Here is an 18,890-nt window from a genome sequence, read left to right as displayed (position 1 = left end):
ACACTTTCCAACGCTCTTCCTTTCTAGCATGATTGAATGGCTTACCGAAAATGACGCACGGCAGGAAACAGCCGGCGAAACTGTTAGCGATTTGAATTGCTAAGCTCGAAAAAACACCGGGCACCGATTATTAATCGTCCCTGAATTCATCTTTGCCGCGGTGGAAAAATAAGGAGATGCAGGCCGGAGCAGATTTGCGTTCTTTCATTCCTCTGCATTACCATAGCGTGCTTTCGAACTCAACGCGCGGAAATTTACGGGCACAACGAACGAGGGGTGCTTTTTCCACGGCCAGTGGAAAGTGCTAAGCCAGTCGGTATGTCTGACCGAACTTATGGTTACGCAGAGAACGAGAGAACGGTGGCTGACGTCGCCGCGCGAGTAGTACAATTTGTCTCGAGTCGAAATATCCCTGGAAAATGAAGTGGACGACTATGTAAATTGCTCTCGTCAATTTTATTCCACGACTGAACCGTCACAACGTCTGACTGTGATCGCCCCGCGTATCAGTACGGGGATTTACAACCGCAAACGTGCTTGGCATTTTTCGTAATCAACAGGCGTACTCCTATTTCATACTTAGCGCCATTTTTATCTCGACACTTTCAGGCTTAAGGAAATATGAGTAATATATTATTAGGAAGCTTGTGTGTCTTATATTAAGTGATACGATAGTATTAGAAAATGATTAAGCAAGATTGGCCTAAATAGAAGCAATATTCTCTATTCGTACAGCAATTAGTAAGTGACCTATTTCGATAAAGGCATAAACAGTTTATTACTCGTTAGCAACAACTGGTAACACTCGAAACGATTCTCTAAAGAAAAAGCTGTGCTCTTTTAAACAAGAACAAGAACACAGAGAACGGCAGGTGTAGAAACACGATAGATCGATATGGGTACACTACACACCTATCGCCCTTCGATTCTAGCGGCTGAAAAAGAGACTCTTGTTTCGAGGATATGAAAGGATTAACGAAAAGAGCATTACACCATACAGCAGCGCGAGCTTTACTGTAGCAACCCTAAATCCAGTGTACGCGGGAATCCTTTGACCATCCGATCACTTTGCTCTCATCCTCCCTCCTCTTTCTTTTTCATATGAATATTTCCAGCAACGATGACGAGCGCAAAGTGATCCAGCCTATCTGACGGACCCACGGTTACGGAGTCAAAGCGACAGAAAGAGAGTCGGTGTCGTCGTTCGAGTGGCACGATTTGTCTCGCGCCGAAACGCGAACGAAAATTCGACCGAGGGACGTGCTCGTGCCTCCCCACCTCCCATTTCCTCCTCGATCCTCCTCTGCCGCCACCATCATCCCCATCGCCGCGAGTTCCCCGTTCTCACTCTCTCTTTCCCTTCCGTTCATTCTCCATCTATCATCCGTGCACGTAGGTACGCGCAACATAAAGTACACACGAGGAGAGCGCATAGAAGGTAGCGGCAAGTTTTTACGCGGCTGGCCCGAGTGAATGACCGGTCAGAGCCGCCTCTCACTCTCGTCTCTCCCGATCCTGCTGTCTCTCTTTCCCTCCACGCGTGTGTATGTCGGCTCTCCCGACAACACGCGGACAGAGGGACAGGGAACGGGGGTAGAAAGAGAGGGGAACGAGGGGGGAAAGGGCAGGGGAGGGAGAAAGAGAAAAGGAGGAACACGCGGGGGATAGATAGAAGGAGAATCGAGCAGCCGATGCAGCCAGTCGGCTGCAACGTGGCAGGTCATGCAGCGCGCGATACATTAGGCGTCGTGCACACTAAAACACCGCTGACAGATAGACAAACGCATTTGACGTTTCGAATCTGAAACGGGCCTTCCGTTGTAGAACTCGCGGGAGAGCAACCGGAGCCATCCGAGCTCCGCGTTACGTCCTACGTGAAACCCATTGTTTTCGTATTTCAATATTTCGCGCTGTAACACTCACTCCCTATTTCGTTCTCCCCCTTCGTACGTTTTGTTTCCCCCTCCTTCTCCTATTTTTATTGTTGCTCGCTCGCGGTTCGTTACCGAGTATCCAGCCTGTCGGACGTGTATTCTTGGATTTCGGTTCCCTCTTTTTTTTCACAGCCGTCACGAGGGTTGAACGTCTCGGGTGTCCTAGTATTATGATTCTGTAGACTGTGACACACATTTTGCTCCTGGTTTGTTGGGGTAATTAATCGAGAATCATGCAGCTGACTTTAAAGCCTCGTTCAAACTAATTTAACTAATCTGAACAAGGTTTAAGTTTTTCAGTTCAAGTTTCACCTACGATTTTGTCTTTTTAAGAGTTACTGTAGCGTGAGTCATCGGAGAGAAAACGCTTTCACGGTGATTTATATTAATCATTTTGGAAGAGAGCCGTGGCAATGCACGAAGTTTCTCCAGTTACTGAAATCAGTGTTTCTGGACGCTTAGATGGACGAAGGATGAGGAGATTTAAGTAGAGTCAAATACAGATAACGATATAGTATGTACTATTAAATTTCTCCGAACGAAATTAGGAGAAATCACTTTCCAAGGCAGGTTGCCTCTTTTGTTCCAGCTATCAACTTTTCTTTGTAAATTCTGGTACGGAAACGCAAGTGTTCCATCGCCGTATCTTGACCCATTCGTTTTAAAAGAAAGAGTAAACGACCATACCGTTATCGCCGTCGCACATGTCGCCGTTAAAATTTCACTATCAGCGATTTATGCGTGTACATTTCCACAGACACTATGTCACACTTTCGCCCTGCGTATGAAATACGACAACTATTTCTGGTAGAACTGTCGTTAACGCGACTCTTCATTTCTGGAAACTGTCGCGCCAGAAACGCCAACACGGTTGTCATTGCATTATTTTAAACGACGATGCATCACGATCCGTGGCTCGCAATAAGCGATACAATGAAATCCTTTGAATTTCCTCTATCGGCAGAACCGCTACGAGAAAATCATTTTCTCCCCCAGAAGCTGTGCCCTGTATCCTTTTTTCATCCGATAGAAGGTACAAACGGGCGCTATTGTTATCGTTGAGTATCGCGCGACGCAGCACATTTATATCCCTTAAAGCGCGGACGGATCTGTTATTTATTCCATCCTTGGCGAAATTTTTCAATTTCCTTCGCCTCCATTCAACGCCACCGCCATACGTATTCAACGCGCGCGTTTCCATAAGGAATGTATTGCTTGTTTTTCCCCTGCTCGTCTTCCCCACTGCTGTCTAGCTCAGTTCAAGATTCAGTGCGCATCCCACCTGAAGGCTATTCCACACAGGAAAGCTTAAATGCTAAAGGGACCACGGGATCCAGCGGTATCAGGTACCGCACTTTGTTGCAACGTACTGAATTTGCTTGCTCGCTTTCTACCGTCTTAACGTTACGTCTCTTGGACTTGGACACGGCCACTGTACACGACGCCACTCGTTATACAATGCAATATCGTCTTACTCCATTTTATTAAGGCGTCGGCTGCTAATGCACTGGTTGTACCGGTGATGTTAAGCAATTAGAATAGTCTGCCTGAACAAGGTAATTCTATGCTAGCGTTTTGGGTATTGCTTTGCCATCCTCGTTAGGATATGATGATAGAAACTTCAAGTTTTTAAATATTCAAATTCAGGTCCAAATTTTACCATGTATATATGTCTACTGGTGTATTTGGTGTGACGAGTTCTACCAATTCATGAAAGTTTTGTAAAAAGCGAGCTACACTTGGAAATCTCTACTCATCAGAATATTCACAACCTGAGTATCTGAAATACTAAGTCACACATAGTACACCTCTGAACCTAATATTCAGAGTAGAGTTACAAGAAAAAAGGTTACAATCTCAAAGACTCCCCCTGCTAAAACTAGAATTTTTCGCATCGAAACAGAATGAAATGTCCAAAATCGTAAGCAGCTCAACGTTCGAGATAGTGCTACAAGAAAACGAACTCAGATGCGAGCTTACGGTTGACCTAAGGACCAGAACAGTATACAGGTTTAATATCTCAAACAGCGAGAGAGAAAGACAGAGGCCAGGAGCTCTCGAGCGTGCTTCTTACACGAGTGACCAGCTTCCGGAGCCGCCTTATCTGCGGCGCACGAACAAGTGCAGCGTGGAAGCGTTGCATCGCGGCATTACGTGCTGATTATGCGAGACAATAGCTGTTTTTGCCAGCGAACGATTGCGCCGTGAGTAATCTGGCCACCGCGGCCCGTTCGTGTGAAAGTTACAACTGTTCTCAGCGGTGAACGGGGAACGTTAGAAAAACGTTTATTGTTCGAGGAAGCCGTAATTTCCCTGTCGGAACACGGTCGCATCGGGGAGCACATCAACTGGCGCTGTGTACGAACCAACCCCCACGAATTTCGTCCGCGGCTTCCATTCGCGCAAAAATCATTTCGCGCGAGGAACGCTGCACGCTTTTTTATCGAAACGCTCGCGATATCGCGTTTCGCGGCGGTTTTTGAAATATGCAGATGAAGATACTGGCGCAAGCGCGTTAGCCGCACGCCCTGCGAGTCTAAAATGCATGAGGTTTCTGAATGGAGCTCGGCGGGTGAACTATGGCATGATGCAGATCTTTTAGACAAATAAAAGCGGCTTGTAGCGGTAGATTTCTATTCCAATGTAATTTATTTCGGTTTTACTGTTACAGAACCACTTGTGGGTATATAATTGTTTGGAATTGTTTAGAAATTGTATGTGGTCTGTAGATATCTTTATGGTGCGATAATCAGCGTGGAAGATCCATAATTATGATGATGAAAAATTGTTTCCTTTAAATGTGTCTAGTAGCGTCGATACTCTCACGAATTTTTATTTATGGAAACATTCTTTAACATCGATAAAATGAATTCCCCGAGTTCACCGAGAGTTCACCTCAATGTCTACTACTATCCCAGGCATTTAATCTATAAACAAAATAGCAGAATGCAAAATATCTCGTCGAAATGGAAAAATTCAAGGGAGATTCTCAATACCCGTGGAGTCGGATATTCTTCACGATCTATCTAGCTCGTTTCTGGCAGAAGTACATAGCCCTCCACCAACCGACACCTTCGCTTCGTAGAATGAGCTAAAACGAACGCCAACCGAGATTTATGTACTGTCTATCGGTTCCACGAACACGCGATTCTCGATCTATCGACAAGTAATCTTATCAGGCACTGCGTACAGTCGTCGCGTGATATCAGGTCCGAGCCTTGATAGATGCATTCTGCAGATCTTGCACGTAATATCAATCTTCTTCGTGCCGGGGAAAAATCTCATGATATAATATCGAAGCGAAACTAGGATATACCTAGTACTTGCAGATCCAGTTATTCGCCAACCGAGATCTCGATGCATACTGGGTGTTCTTAGGTGAAAAGGCCTGGAGATTATCTACGTAGAAGAACTCGATCATCATCAAAGTGAAATGCATTCAATAGATATTGCACTCACACAAATTTATTACATAATTATATAAATCGAGAACTTCAAATTTAAGCAACATTATCCAACTTTTATTTGTACTTTATTTAGTACATTTTTGTTCGAGGACACCTGGTATAGCTTGTAGACTTTCTTTAGCGAGCTTAATTTACAGTGTTCGTTAGAGGACAGTGTACTGGGTACACGTAAGAAGGAAATGTCAAGCTATCGATAAGGCTGACGACTATTAGCGGCTAGGAAGCCTGTCGTCGATTGCAAAATTTTAACTCGGCCCAACTTTCGCCTCTATCTTGGGGCTCGGTGGGGAAGGGAAGTATTAAGAAGTTGGATGAATCATGAATAAATTCGCCCGATAAACGGTCGCCTTTGTACAGCCCAAGTTTCTTTATACCGGCTGGACCCTTACGTCGCGATGATAAAACTTGTCTCTCGAGGACGCTTGAATTATTAGCGCGGACGCAAATAGAACGAGCTGTCGCTGAAATTCGCCCCAAGTTACCACGGCGTTAATTTCCCCGCGTACACTGACCGTGCTACTGTATAATCAATCTATTAGCCAGCTATTACACAGCAATTTGTCATTGGGAATTATAAATACTGTGTGATGGAATTCGAGAACCGTAATAACTGCATTAACCATATCGTTAATGACTTGCCAGTGATCTTACATCTCTTGCTATTCATTTACGGTTAAATTAATCACATCCATGTAATTTATATTCATTTAAATAATTATTTGGAAATATTGCATACATTAGAGAAGACTACAGTTTTTAGGTACATAAGAAATTTTAGTATATAGCCAATCATAAATCAAAACCTGATGAGAGTTGAAAAATCAGATGTCCTGACATTCAGAGATGACCATGAATATCAGGATATTGAATTTTCCGTATATTTACATAGTAGGAGGATGATAGGCCATAGAATGCATGCTTATGTAGGATAATCGCGTTATCGGATCATCCGGATGATACGATTACACGTATCGTTCGCATAAATAGAAGAAGTTCGTCTAATACTAGATGGCACCTAATATCAGACATTGGCTATGTCTCTAAAAACTGAAAAGCGACAAAGTGAACAAACTGTGAAAGTAAAGAAGGGATTCCTCTCTATTACTTTTGCAGTTTGGCTGTTTTGTTATGTTCGATTTTTTAAAGATTTGGCTAATGTTCGGCGTTAGGTGCCATAGGAAATCTTTATCGATTTAAATACTTTTCAATAAATTATATTAAGCAAAGCAAGTTAGCTGCGATATTGATCTCTTATACCCGAAAGCAGAGAATCAATATTTGATACTTAGCAACACATAGTAAACTCAACTTGTCGTATGACTCCCACTATAAACCGAAGAGAAGAAGATAGTTCTAAAATAACTGAATACGTTCACCTAATTCACAAGATGAAGAACACTGTGCATTCAGTCTACAGCTTTGCATAATGCAGCTTTGGCAAGCCGCTGCTTTTATACAGACGAGCAACCAGTGAAAAAGAAAATACAACCCGCAGTAGGAATTCCGCCAGAGCTTTGCTCTCAAAATGGAGTGCGTTAAAAAAACCAGAAAATCTCGATTAACAGCATCCAAAGAACTGATGGTTAGCCTTCTCGCCTAGATTCCAAAGTACCTCTCATTTAAAGCCGCTTCAATCTACCTCGCGAAATGTTCCAACACATAAAACAATAGAGGAAAAATCAAAAAAAAAAAAACCTAATCTAGGATCGAGTCCTTCTTCCTATGAGAACAATATTATCGTATAAATCAACGTCCATTGGCCGAGTTCAAGACCAACCGCTCAAGCGACGAAATTCTTGACTCCAATCAGCTGGCTGTTAAATACTGTCGAAAAAAGAGGGATAAGAGGGGAAAGAAGGCGGTGGAAGACTCAATTAGCCCCGCGGAAAACTTTCGTCATGGATTACGACGTCAACAACGTCCTCACCGAGCAACCAACGTTTCGCATGCCTGGCGAAATTGCAGTCCATCGAAAAGACACTCTTCCGGATACCAAACAAGCTCTAGCCCCCAGTTTCTAATCCTTTAAAGCGTTCGTCGTGTTCCCAGCGAGTCAGAGCTTCCTCCCATCCTGCATCGTCTTCCGGTTCCTCTTCTTTTCCGTTTCCACCGACGACTTAACGGTGGCCTTCCTCCACTGAAGAAGTTTTCGTGGCGCCGTCATGGCGCGAATGCCACCCCCAAGGATCGACCATTACAGTTCAAGAACCGTTCAACTATTTCGAACAAGCGGGGATGCTCGACCCACCGACTCGATTTCGTGAGAGCCAGTCAAAATTGATTTTTGTCCCGCTTTAACGTCGTTTATTATCTCCGCGTAACTCGGTTCGATCTTAAGTTCCAAGTTAAGTTCCTGGCTCGATAGCTCTCGGTCGTATTTCCGGGCGCAGGGGAACGGATGATGCTGTTTATTTAATTCGGTAATACCTTAATTCGATTCTGTGTAACGTCGCTACGTAAAGCTCGCGAAAACGCTGGCTTTATTAGAGGCGGAGCGCAGAGCGATACTTTGATAGAGAAAAAACTGGCGAGGTTGGAACACGGGTTAATTGGCGGCTGCGGGAAGAGCTTTCTGGTCGATTAATTGCTTTAGGTCTATCGAGTTTAAGTAATTTTTATTTGTCTGATCGCTGCAGGACTCGTTCCTATACTCTTCCCTTCTTTGTCATAGTTTCAAGCCCTCTTTGATTCTCCCGAGCTTCGCTGTTCTTTTCGAGCTACCTTCTACCTTCTCTGCTCGCGATAGTTACTTTAGGAGAACTTCCTTTCTCTTATGGTGCGACAAGGTGGAACGCGGATGGTTCAGGGAATAACACGTCACGTAGCTGCGCTGCTTCCAGAGTTCTCGTGATTCTAGCACACCGTCGGAATAGATTGTCTTCAGACATGACTGGGATCGTTCTTCAGACTTTACACTAGCTGCTGAAAAATTTGACGCTCGAGAAGTACTATTTGCAGTCCATACTCGTTCCGAGTCTTCAATTTCGTTTCGTTTCGATAGTATTCTGCTGTAGTAGCTCATGAAGAGGAGGTCTTGTAGCAGGATTTTCTGATAGCTGTTCATCTCGGGGTGATGTTTAGAATAGACAGGTTTACGAACGCGGAGAAACCAGTTGTTGGGGTCTAAATTCGTTCGGCTACTTGGTAACAAATATAGTGCGACCTCGTTTACCTGACCACAACACTCCAGAGTACAATGAGACATTAGACGCTCTATTTGCATTTATAGAACGGAACTGGGTCAAGATGTTTCCTATCTACCATTTTGCATAAGCCCATTCCCCACTGTCACTCAACTTGCTAGAGCCCAACTTGCGAATATTTTGAAGCCTGGTTTTCTGAAATATAAATCAACTAGTATCGAGTTTTGACTTCTTAAGCATTCTGCATTATCATCAATTGTGAACTCAAACAAGTTAACGTTCGATGGTAATAGGCACGTAAAATAGCAAATATATTTCATTTAGCTTGCTACGCAAACAGCTAATGTTTAGCAATAAGCTCGTTCCTGCATTGCAATAGAAGAATGCCTTGCTTTGAAGTTTCACAAAGCGACTTGGAACACGTTGCAAATTATTCCTGGAGTCGAAGGAACCCGTTACACATACTGCCTGTAATTGATTGTTTATGCGAACTGTGGGAAACGAGGAAGTGTCTGACAGTGGAATGATTGAAAGGCTTTCACTTCTTGCTAGCGAGACATTGCTCGAACCATTGCGTTACAAGATCATTAACAAGTGGTTTTCATGCGAACAAATCTGTCAGAATAATTAGATTTTCCTTTCCTTATAGGGGCCAGAAATTACGACCAATTTTATGAATTTTAAAGTTTATAAAGTGATGAAATCAGTGTATAATAATTAACCTCCTTTTTTAAAAATATCTATTGCATAATTGAGTATCTATGAGATCAGAAATAGGTTTAAAAAAATAGTTAATAGTTCTAATATGGAGTGGAGAAAAGTTCGGTTGTTCACCTCGTCATTTTAATAATAAAATGTATAGTAATTAAAACTGGTGCGCAGAAGCGCCAATTATTATTATAATATTAACACCGACTAATGGATACAGATAACATTAATAACAGGTCATACTTTTCTGACTAAGCTAATGGTGCTAACATTAATAGGAACACGATCATTAATATTCTTAACTCTACTTTATCAACCATGTAGCAAATAAAAATGTTCTTTCTTCTACAGCAGGTATAGCGATAAACATGAAAGTGAACAGTGCTGTTCGCTTTGCAGTTGCACAATATACCATTAAAGGGGTAATCGTGTAAAGCTTCGCCTCGAACGAACCGGTAATAATCCAATTCATTCGCTGGAAATCGACTTCTGGAAGACAAGCTTGTTTCTCTAAATATCGAAACCGCAGAATCCAATGCAGCGTTAAACTAACAAATGGTCTATGAAGACACTTCGGAAGATGTCGAAACATCCAAAAATGATTTTCTTTCATGCAGAAAACGTAAGGAAATTTTGAAATATTATCAAATCTTTTAATGCTAATCACAAAATTGTGATAACTTAAATATTCAAATATTTAAATTTTCAAATTTTCAAATTTTCAAATATTCAAATATTCAAATATTCAAATATTCATATATTTAAATTTTCAAATATTCGAATATTTAAATTTTCAAATGTTCGAATATTTCGAAAAATGAATGTTCGTTACAAAATTGGGAGATTAGGAAAAAATATAGAAAAGGAAGAAACTGAAAGGAAAATAAATTTTTATCTGGCAATGCCACAAATTCACAGTTTGTTCAAAGGAAACTCCCTGTTACGTAAAATCACTTTCCTTTCACGGAACCTGAGCGTGTCAGGCGAAATTGATTACTGTCCACAAAAAAGGAAGTTCTTCTATCAGTAATGACTTTTATCGTCCATCCCTGCCTAACAGGGAATCTCATTCTCCGATTGTGTAACGCATCATAACACATCCCTGTCATTCAACCTTCGCTGCCACCGTAAGAATAATTGCTTCCAATTTATCGCACCGTCCATGACTACTCGAGCCCAGAGATAGAGGAGTCGATTAATACGTGTCACTGTTCTATCAAGCACGCCACGATGACGCGTCCGCTTGCAGAGCGGGAATGCACAGAATCGATGGAAGACCCTGGTGCATTTCACGTATTAGCGCCATGGCGATCATATTTTTCTCGGGATTGAGAGCGAGAGAGCCAGAAAAAGAATCCAACGAGAAGAGCATTTTCTCTCGTACCGTTTAAATCCGGCAAATCAAAGTCGATTGAGCGTGCGTTGGCTCGAGACCGATATACCAAACCAGCTATAAGGATGAAAGTGTCGCGAAGGCGAACACTCGCTGACTTTTACTATGCCATTCTAACGCGACCGAGCGTTATGACAGTGGAGCTGTCTTCGATCGATCACCAGCTCTCGATGCATCCCTTCACGATCAAAATCTCCTATCCCCTCTTACTTCTGCATTGAATCATGAGTAGTTTTTCATGTAAAAATATGAATGACACTATCTGAATTCTTGAAGAAATGGGTTCTATGGAAATTTTCAGTGAAAGAGAGGTGCTATACAAAAATTGATTATTATACAGAAATATTAAATTAGTGTTAGAAATTTCGACACACTCTTGCAGGAGTGAAATAAATCTTCAAAATAAAAGCAATTTATGATCAGAAGTGTTGATATGTCCTTTGAAGATTGAGTCTGAAAACTAGATAAGTATCGACAGATTGCCACCTGCTTTGCCTTGTGCAGAATTTTTAGGATAATAATAATAAGTGCACCTAGTACACAGTATTTCCTTCTAAATTTTGGTGCAAACGAAACTGACAAAGAACTAAGATTCAAAAAGTCTGCATTCACTTCTAGCTAAATCTAATTATCGAGTTCAACCTCTCTCAAAATTCACACGTTTATCCTTCCCCCGAGTTTCCTTACGAGCTAATTTCGCACAGTTTCGCGACTCGCACCGTTTCCAACGGGATCAATATCGAGTTTGTGATTCCAGTTTCCTACTTCCGCGCATTTGTGTCAAATAGACATGGCCGCAAGTAATGTTAAGAGAAACAAAGTCATTCTCGCTATCAGATTGATTGAACCGGCAGGCGCGACTCTGAGAACGTAAAAGAAGTGAGTTTTTCGACACGTAGTAGAATTATCTAGCGGTAGCGATTCCAAAGCTTCGATGGCTCGAGGACGCAAAAGTCGATTGACGGGTCTTCACTATTTGCCAAGAGATTCGTGAAAGGTGCATTATACGAAGAGTTCGAGAAATACCTATTATCATGCAAATTTATTCGCACTTTTGATCAGCCGATTTGAAATTTGTCGACGCAAGCGACTTTTTTCTTTAATAAATTCCCGACATCTCTTTCTCCTCGTCTATATTGAAACAAAAAAAAATCAATTTAAGAATACAGACGTGATGGACTATGTTTCAAAATTAAACAAAACTTTTTATAAGCTTTTCTCTACCAGAGGCTGAAATACGAATTTTTGTTCCCGATGAAAGAATTTGTAATTTCCCTTCTGAATGTTAATAACTCGTCCATGGTAAATAAATATTGCTCTTGCGAACGTTTCGTTATCCGCATTCGTTACGCAGTGATGCCAGCGACCGTATTTCTTCCCCAGAATTAAAAACACTCGTTGCATTTCCGAGATAAAATCAGAATTGTTTCGCGATGGAATTTTCCCGATTTTAGATAAACGCGTGCGCGCCAGCGGCTTTTATGCCCTCCCGTGGATTCGAAGGGAAACAACGTTAATCTAGATCGTTCAATCATTCTTTATCGAACTTGCGGATAGATGGTGTACAGGTTTTTAGCATTAGACTCACCTGGTCGACGATCTCCGTCAGGTCGTGCAGGCTTATGTTGTAAATAGCATTCCTGAAAAACGAAACGTGAACGTTTTAGTTTCGCCCCTAAATCCTTCTCCGTAATCTTTCCACATCACGCCTTCAGCTCCCTCAACAATTTGAACTGAAGCGCGGATAAGCATTAGTAATTACGACAAACACGACAAGTCTGATGGAACGGCGCTCCTAGGGAGTCGAGGAAAGAAATAAATCCTCGAGGAAGGGAAAAACTCTTGTCACAAGGCATCGTGTCCGAATTTTCGCGACTATGTAGTTCAGTTGATTTTCTCGGTGCTAATTGTTTGCTTTTTAAGTTCCTTTAAGAGAAATTTGCTTCGATGTCAGAGAATTTTTACTCGAAAATTGAAAAAAGGAGTAAAGTAAAGATACAGATGAGTTTTATTTTCGTTGTCCTATATAGAATTTTCTTGAAATCTAGTTATCTACTAAAGTGTAATATTTTAGTATGTTAAGTATACTAATTAATAGACGCGCGAAGTGCTCGTATTTAAAAGTAATTTGCCAAGTTACTTGCTCAGGAATTTTCTATCAAATACGTCTAAGTGAGTGCCGCACGTCCTATAATAAGTTCTGCGCTGAATTAATTAAGCACGATGTTGAGTTAGCTCAGTTATTAAGCTCCATCCGATACATCGCTTTTAATACGTCACACGTAACGCAACTTGGAAACTACGTTTATGCAGTACTCCACTGCAATTACTTTATTTAATCGGGACAAAGCTGTTCTCAAGACTTCTTACGTCATCTAATCAACAGTCTAATAATGAACCAATTCAACGTTTCAGCTACAATTTGTCTAATGACTAGAAAATGAGCAATGCTGAACCATGATCTATTCTCACGAACTTGAAGGCCAAATTGGAGCAGATTATGTTTAAAAATTACACTGCTATATCAAGCAGTAATATAGAACTGCATGTAAGTATCCTTAGAAATGTGTGAAATTTAATTAATATGGCACCTCTTTTTTTTCTATTAAAGTAATAATTATAAAATACAAAAATACCCACATTTAAGTATGTATCAATTGCTTTGCTTGTAATGAAGACATTAAAAGTAGGAATTCCTGTCTTTCTTCTTAAAATTGAAAAAGAGTGGGATGAAACGTGATCAGAATATCGGTAGGTGGAAGATTGATCATCCACATTATTCTCTGGGGCGAATGGAGTCAATTACGTACTGTTTAATCAACTAACCGTACCGACATCGTGACAACGATAACCAACGCGCTCGCGGGAATATCCATTGTCCGCGTACTATACATTTTTATGGCGCTGTTATTTTAATTCTGATAGGATGACATTATTTTTTCACGGTGGTCCAGCCATCGTGTGACATTCGTAGATAAAGTGGCTCTTTTGTTTCGCTAATACAGTGACCGAACCTGTCGCAGCATTAACTTCAAAATACCCATGATTTTCACTTAACTGATTTTTCTCGATTCTATGGCGCGCCGTTACTCGATCCACCAAAGCTCAAATAAATTTTCACTTTTCCGTCGTGAAATCTGCTTCCGATCGCACATTAATTACGTACTCTTTCGCTGATTCTGCGCTAGTGAAAATGCTCATACCACGATGAACAACGACGATAACGTCACGTCCAATGCTTCATGCGACAGGCTGCTGGCACAAATCCGTGAGAAAGGAAATTCATTGACTACAATTATTATATTCTTTCCAAGATGAATAATGTTCCTCGGAACAACCACTGTCATCGTATTTCTCCTGCAATTGTGACACATTAAAATGGAACGAGGATCTTCATTGAAATCCTCAGCTTTCTAATACCACGATGTCGGCATAAGTTGCTTGACTCTGAACGAATTTACAATTCAGTTCGATAATTTTCATACGGAGGGTATGGAAGGGGCGCGACAGGTCCGTTTACCGAAATACGATCAGAAGCAGTGATCAAACTCTCCTAACACGTAGGTACCTCGTTCCGAGACTTTGGTTCGCGATAATTAACCAGGCAAAGCAGTGTACTCACCTATTATTGTTACATCGGTTAACCAAGCAATTATCCGACGTAGTACTAACTACTAACTACTAATCGTGGTTTACTCAGTCAACCAGGCGGCGCTCTAACACTAAATTGGATCGAGTTCGGCGCAGCAATATCAACGTTTCGGACACGGCGCCTACCTTCGCGGATCGAATTAACGCGTCACCGAAACGTAAAACGCGTTATTGGGAAACTTTCCAGCTGGATATTAAGCAAAACGCGTCGAGCACGGGATGCAGGAACGGTGGAATGGAATCAGCTGGCGGCGAGGCGTTCAAATTTAATTTGAATCGATGCCTCCCCCAGGGAGAATCAGCCGATTTTCGCGCAGCCACGTAACTCGAGATCCAGAAATCTATTCTCGATCTAGGTGAATTCGATCTGTATGCCGTTTCTTGATTTCGAGCGCCGTTCAAAGAGTTCAGGGGGAGTTCAGGGGGAGTTCAGGGGGAGTTCAGGGGGAGTGCCGCGACACGACACATGTCGTGAGAAAAGTGTCGGGAAAGCGTTCCAACCGGCGAAATACGATCCTCTATCGCGAAGAAACGCGTCACGGCCGGAATTCGAAAACATAAACCACAGCCGACTGGAATTCAGTGTTCTCTCGCGACGCAACGATTCGGAATTTACGACTTTTCCTCCCTTTTCGAGGATTTACATTTTCTTTTAGCCGCGACACTTTCCCCAGAGGAGTCCTATATATTCGAGAAACATTGCACTCCGTATGCGCCGTATTTTCTAAATCTCTACGTTTTTACGGATGGTCATTGGCTAGCTGTTCATACATACAGTGTGTTTTACAGGAAGAATATTTTAAAAGCGAATGCTTACTTAGTCAAAGAAATGTTTTTAGTTTGATCTGTCAGAGCGTAATCGAATTTCAATAGATACAAAAAACCGGACTTTTTACTGCAGCAGAAAGTATCACATAGCATATGCATGTGTGAAGAACGAAGTGGTAGTAGAAGTTAAATAGCAGTTTCAGTGAAATGAATAAACTTTTTACGAGAAAAACTCAAGTATTACATCCACTTCTTAATAAGGTTTTATCAGTTGCTCCCCTTTTGGAAAATTTTCGAAAAATTTGTAAATTTGAAAATTTGAATATTTGAATATTTGAAAATTTGAATATTTGAATATTTAAAAATTTGAAAATTTGAAAACATGAGAGAAGAACTTGCAGATCCCACTCCATTAGACCCATAATCGAGACTTTACAGTGATAATCTCTGCTTTGAAATGTGCAAAGTAATTATAAAACAATATTTCACCGTAGAAGATATCTCCTGTATCGCTTTTAGCTCATCACTGTCCAAGCACTCCCATACGAGTCTCCACATAAATCTCAAACGATAAGAGATCAAAGTTAAAAAATACCGTATCTGCGAATTTTTTTTGAAAAAAAAAAAAAAGGTTGAAAGGAACGGTCTCTAACTACGCGCAAGGGACACGACCTGTCGTTTAACACGCTCGAACCGCAAAAGGTTAAAGCGCTATGATAATTGCGATAACGGCGACGACGAGCAACAGTTTTCCTTTCCCGTTTCACAGCGCGCGGTAATTGAAAGCAATTTATTCCATATGAAAAGCCCGGTGGCTCGGCTCGATCGATGCTAGGGAATACGACTCATGTAAAATTAAAGAGGACACGTCATAAGGGGCTGCAGGCAGCCTCATAGCTCCGATACTCTGCGTCATCGGGCTCGTGCTGCGTAATCGAGGGAGTGACTCGTCGGGAAAGTTGGGACACGGCGATCGAGCGACTGGAATCTAGCCGATGACCATCTGTTGACCCCTCGGCGGACGCGCCGTGGGGAAAAGAATCGAATCACGTAACAATTACCTGGCGCCAATCAGGATGGAAGTGGTCGCGCGCTCCAGAAGCTTGAAGTGCTCCACGTGGCTCTCGTTCCCCAGGAACCGCTGGCCAATCACCTCTCCTGAAACAGACGAAACGAAAGGGACACGTTGAGAAAGTTGCCTGAACAAACTGCTTCTGCTGCATTCACGATGTTACTCTCTCTCTATCAACTCGACGCGACAGATCCCGCCCGATCGGTGAAGTGGCTCCACTAGGCGACTCCGATCGACACCTTACCCGATAGTTTCACTTCTCCCGCGATAACAGCCACCGATATATCAGCTCCCTAACGATTATACCGCCGACTCGCGATTACCCTCGCAACGATAACGATCGAACGGTGACTAACCCCGAGAGTCCTCGTGTCCCGACTCCATTCGCCGCGATTGCAAACGGAACAGCTTCTCCCCTTTTTCGCCGCGCAGCCATTACCCTCACGCGAAAAATAGCGCAGTATCTCGAAGAGGAACCGGCTCTCTCGCCCACCACAGCCGCCGAGAGACGAGCGCGATCGCGGCGCGCTTTACCGCATTATAAAACGCCTCATCATTACCTCTTCGCGTACCTGCCTCGCTTCGAAGACCGCGATTGTACGCGACGCGTCCTACGTCCATGAATGGATTTCGCCCATATACACCCGTCCCTCCCGCGGCCGCACACCCACGCGGCCAGATTTATGCGCCAGATATAGATACGTGGGCGTATCGACGGCGAGCCGCATCTCAGTGGAGGAAGAACTTGTTTAGAGCGGTCGTTCGACCGATAAAAGAGGGGGAAACGAGGAAACGGAACGACGACAGACGGAAAGGATAAGACTGACGTCGTAAAAAGGGCGCAGGGGTGGAGGCGAGGACAAACGAGGAGGGAGGAATAAAAGGTCGGCGGAAAAAAGGGTGAGGGCGAAGAGAGAACAATCGTGGGTCGAGGAAAGGGAAGGAAAGTGGGTTATAAGAAAAAAAGGAAACGCAAGAGACGTCGGTCGTTGTGGAATAAAACTAACGCGGTGGAAAGGGAGAATAAGAAAAGGACAAGTGGAAGGACGACATAGGGGCGACAGCCGTGGACAGCGGAGACAGGGAAAAGGGAAAAAATTGAGGGGGAAGAAAAAGAAAAGGGAAGAAGGAAGATAGCAGCGTAAGAGAGTCCAAGAGAGTGTCTCTCAGCCTTTAGTCAACGATAAAGCGCTACGCCTACTTTGTGGCTGCTCCCTCCCTTCTCGATTCTCCCTTTGCACCCTCGCCCCCCTCCTGGACCCTCTCTGTCACTCGACCGCAGTCGCTGCACCGCTTCCCCTCTACCCTCCGTCGTGTTTCTGCTCTCAGCCTCTCGTGCTGCTTCCCGAAGCCGTATCTGGTGCAGTGCGCGTCGCGCGATTCGCTCCTCTCCTTTCTTTTCCTTCTCCCCCTCTGCTTATCACTCTATCGCGGTTATTCACGGTTATGCTTTTTCATCCGTGTACCTACAAACGCGGCCGCAATAAAGCCCCCTGCTTGGCAGACCGACCAAGAGTCGGGGAAAAAAAGGAGGAAAGAAAAGGGAGAGGCTCGAGTAGTATTCATCGGTGCTCATCCGATTTGTACGAGTCATTTTCTGAATTGGCAGGCTCGCGACTTGGATCTCGACGGCTCTGCGTTCGACGCTTTACGGAGATGTTCGAGTGGAGTCTTCAACGAGGATTGTCCTAAGCACTCGTCACTGGAGGGAGAAAAGAGCGTGCAAACTTGAGTAATTGAGCGCTGACGAATTTAGGATCTTAAATAGAGTTCCTACACCCTCTAGCCTTAACCGTCGCGTGTGCGTGTATCTAGCTAAGGAAATGCGAAGGGGATCGGCGAAGTTCAGCTTCTTCCTGTTCTTTTCGATAATAAAACAAGAGCGAGTCGATAATTACTGGAATTACTGTAATTATACGTCCCTGCATATCGTGGATATTTTTAGCTTAGCAGTCACGTTTGCGCGATATGAAATGAGATCGTGTCACGTGTAATGAGGCCGTGTATTGAAGCTTCTCGAAATGTCGAAGTATTGGGTGTTCGTATGACAAGGTTCGAAGATTAGAAAATTTGAGAATTTAGTAACTTGAAAGTTCAAAGATTAGAGTGTCTTCGCTTAAGAAACAAATCTCTTTGATCCTATCACTTTGCATTTAATTTATTTCAAGTTGAACTACTGTCTCCATCACATGATGATGGAATGCAACGAAGAAGGCTCGCGTGCAAGTTATCGACACTGCAGTTGCCGAGATTCCAGCAAATCAGAATGATTATTTCAAGTGTCTCGACCTTCAACGAACATCAAACGCTCGCTGATACTTTCAGTAGCAAAACGCGCTTTGAGTTGCCCAACTACCTAGACGCTGACCGAAATCACTAAACGCAATGACTCTTCGTTTACCGAATCCGACGAACCTTTCATTCTGGAGCGTACAAAGCATTCACTAACGCTCATTCATTCGTTCGACCACGATTGCTGTTTCCAAGCGCGTTTTGAGTTCCTCTGTATTTCCAATTCATCCGAACACGTGTTTCCTGTTTCGCTATAGCCCACGCTCAAACTTGACTCGATATAAAAAACCTGACCTTTTGAATAATACGCAAAAAAAAGGCAGGCCAAACGTTTGTGTTTGATTACGAATTACGATGTTGGCGGGCTTTGCACCCACGATCGATATCGCAATTCATAATCTGGTACTGCAACGTTCAATGTCTCTCTGACTGATAATAATTAAAGAACCACTATGCGCTTCA

The 18,890-nt window shown here is 42.9% G+C and overlaps 1 protein-coding gene across 2 annotated transcripts in view; it reads right to left on the bottom strand.

Annotated features, from left to right (window-relative positions):
- Positions 1-18,890, bottom strand: part of LOC143181118 (semaphorin-1A) — a 260,427-nt gene that overhangs the window by 145,876 nt on the left and 95,661 nt on the right. For both annotated transcript variants that reach the window (XM_076381357.1, XM_076381358.1), the window contains exons 3-4: positions 16,126-16,222; positions 12,234-12,285 (exon numbers count right to left, since the gene is read on the bottom strand). In XM_076381357.1, coding sequence (XP_076237472.1) covers positions 12,234-12,285; positions 16,126-16,222 — 149 coding nt within the window. The remainder of the gene's footprint in view (positions 1-12,233; positions 12,286-16,125; positions 16,223-18,890) is intronic.

This window comes from Calliopsis andreniformis, chromosome 6 (genome assembly GCF_051401765.1).
Source record: "Calliopsis andreniformis isolate RMS-2024a chromosome 6, iyCalAndr_principal, whole genome shotgun sequence".
Classification (NCBI taxonomy): domain Eukaryota; kingdom Metazoa; phylum Arthropoda; class Insecta; order Hymenoptera; family Andrenidae; genus Calliopsis; species Calliopsis andreniformis.
This window is presented reverse-complemented; position numbering and strand designations above follow the sequence as displayed.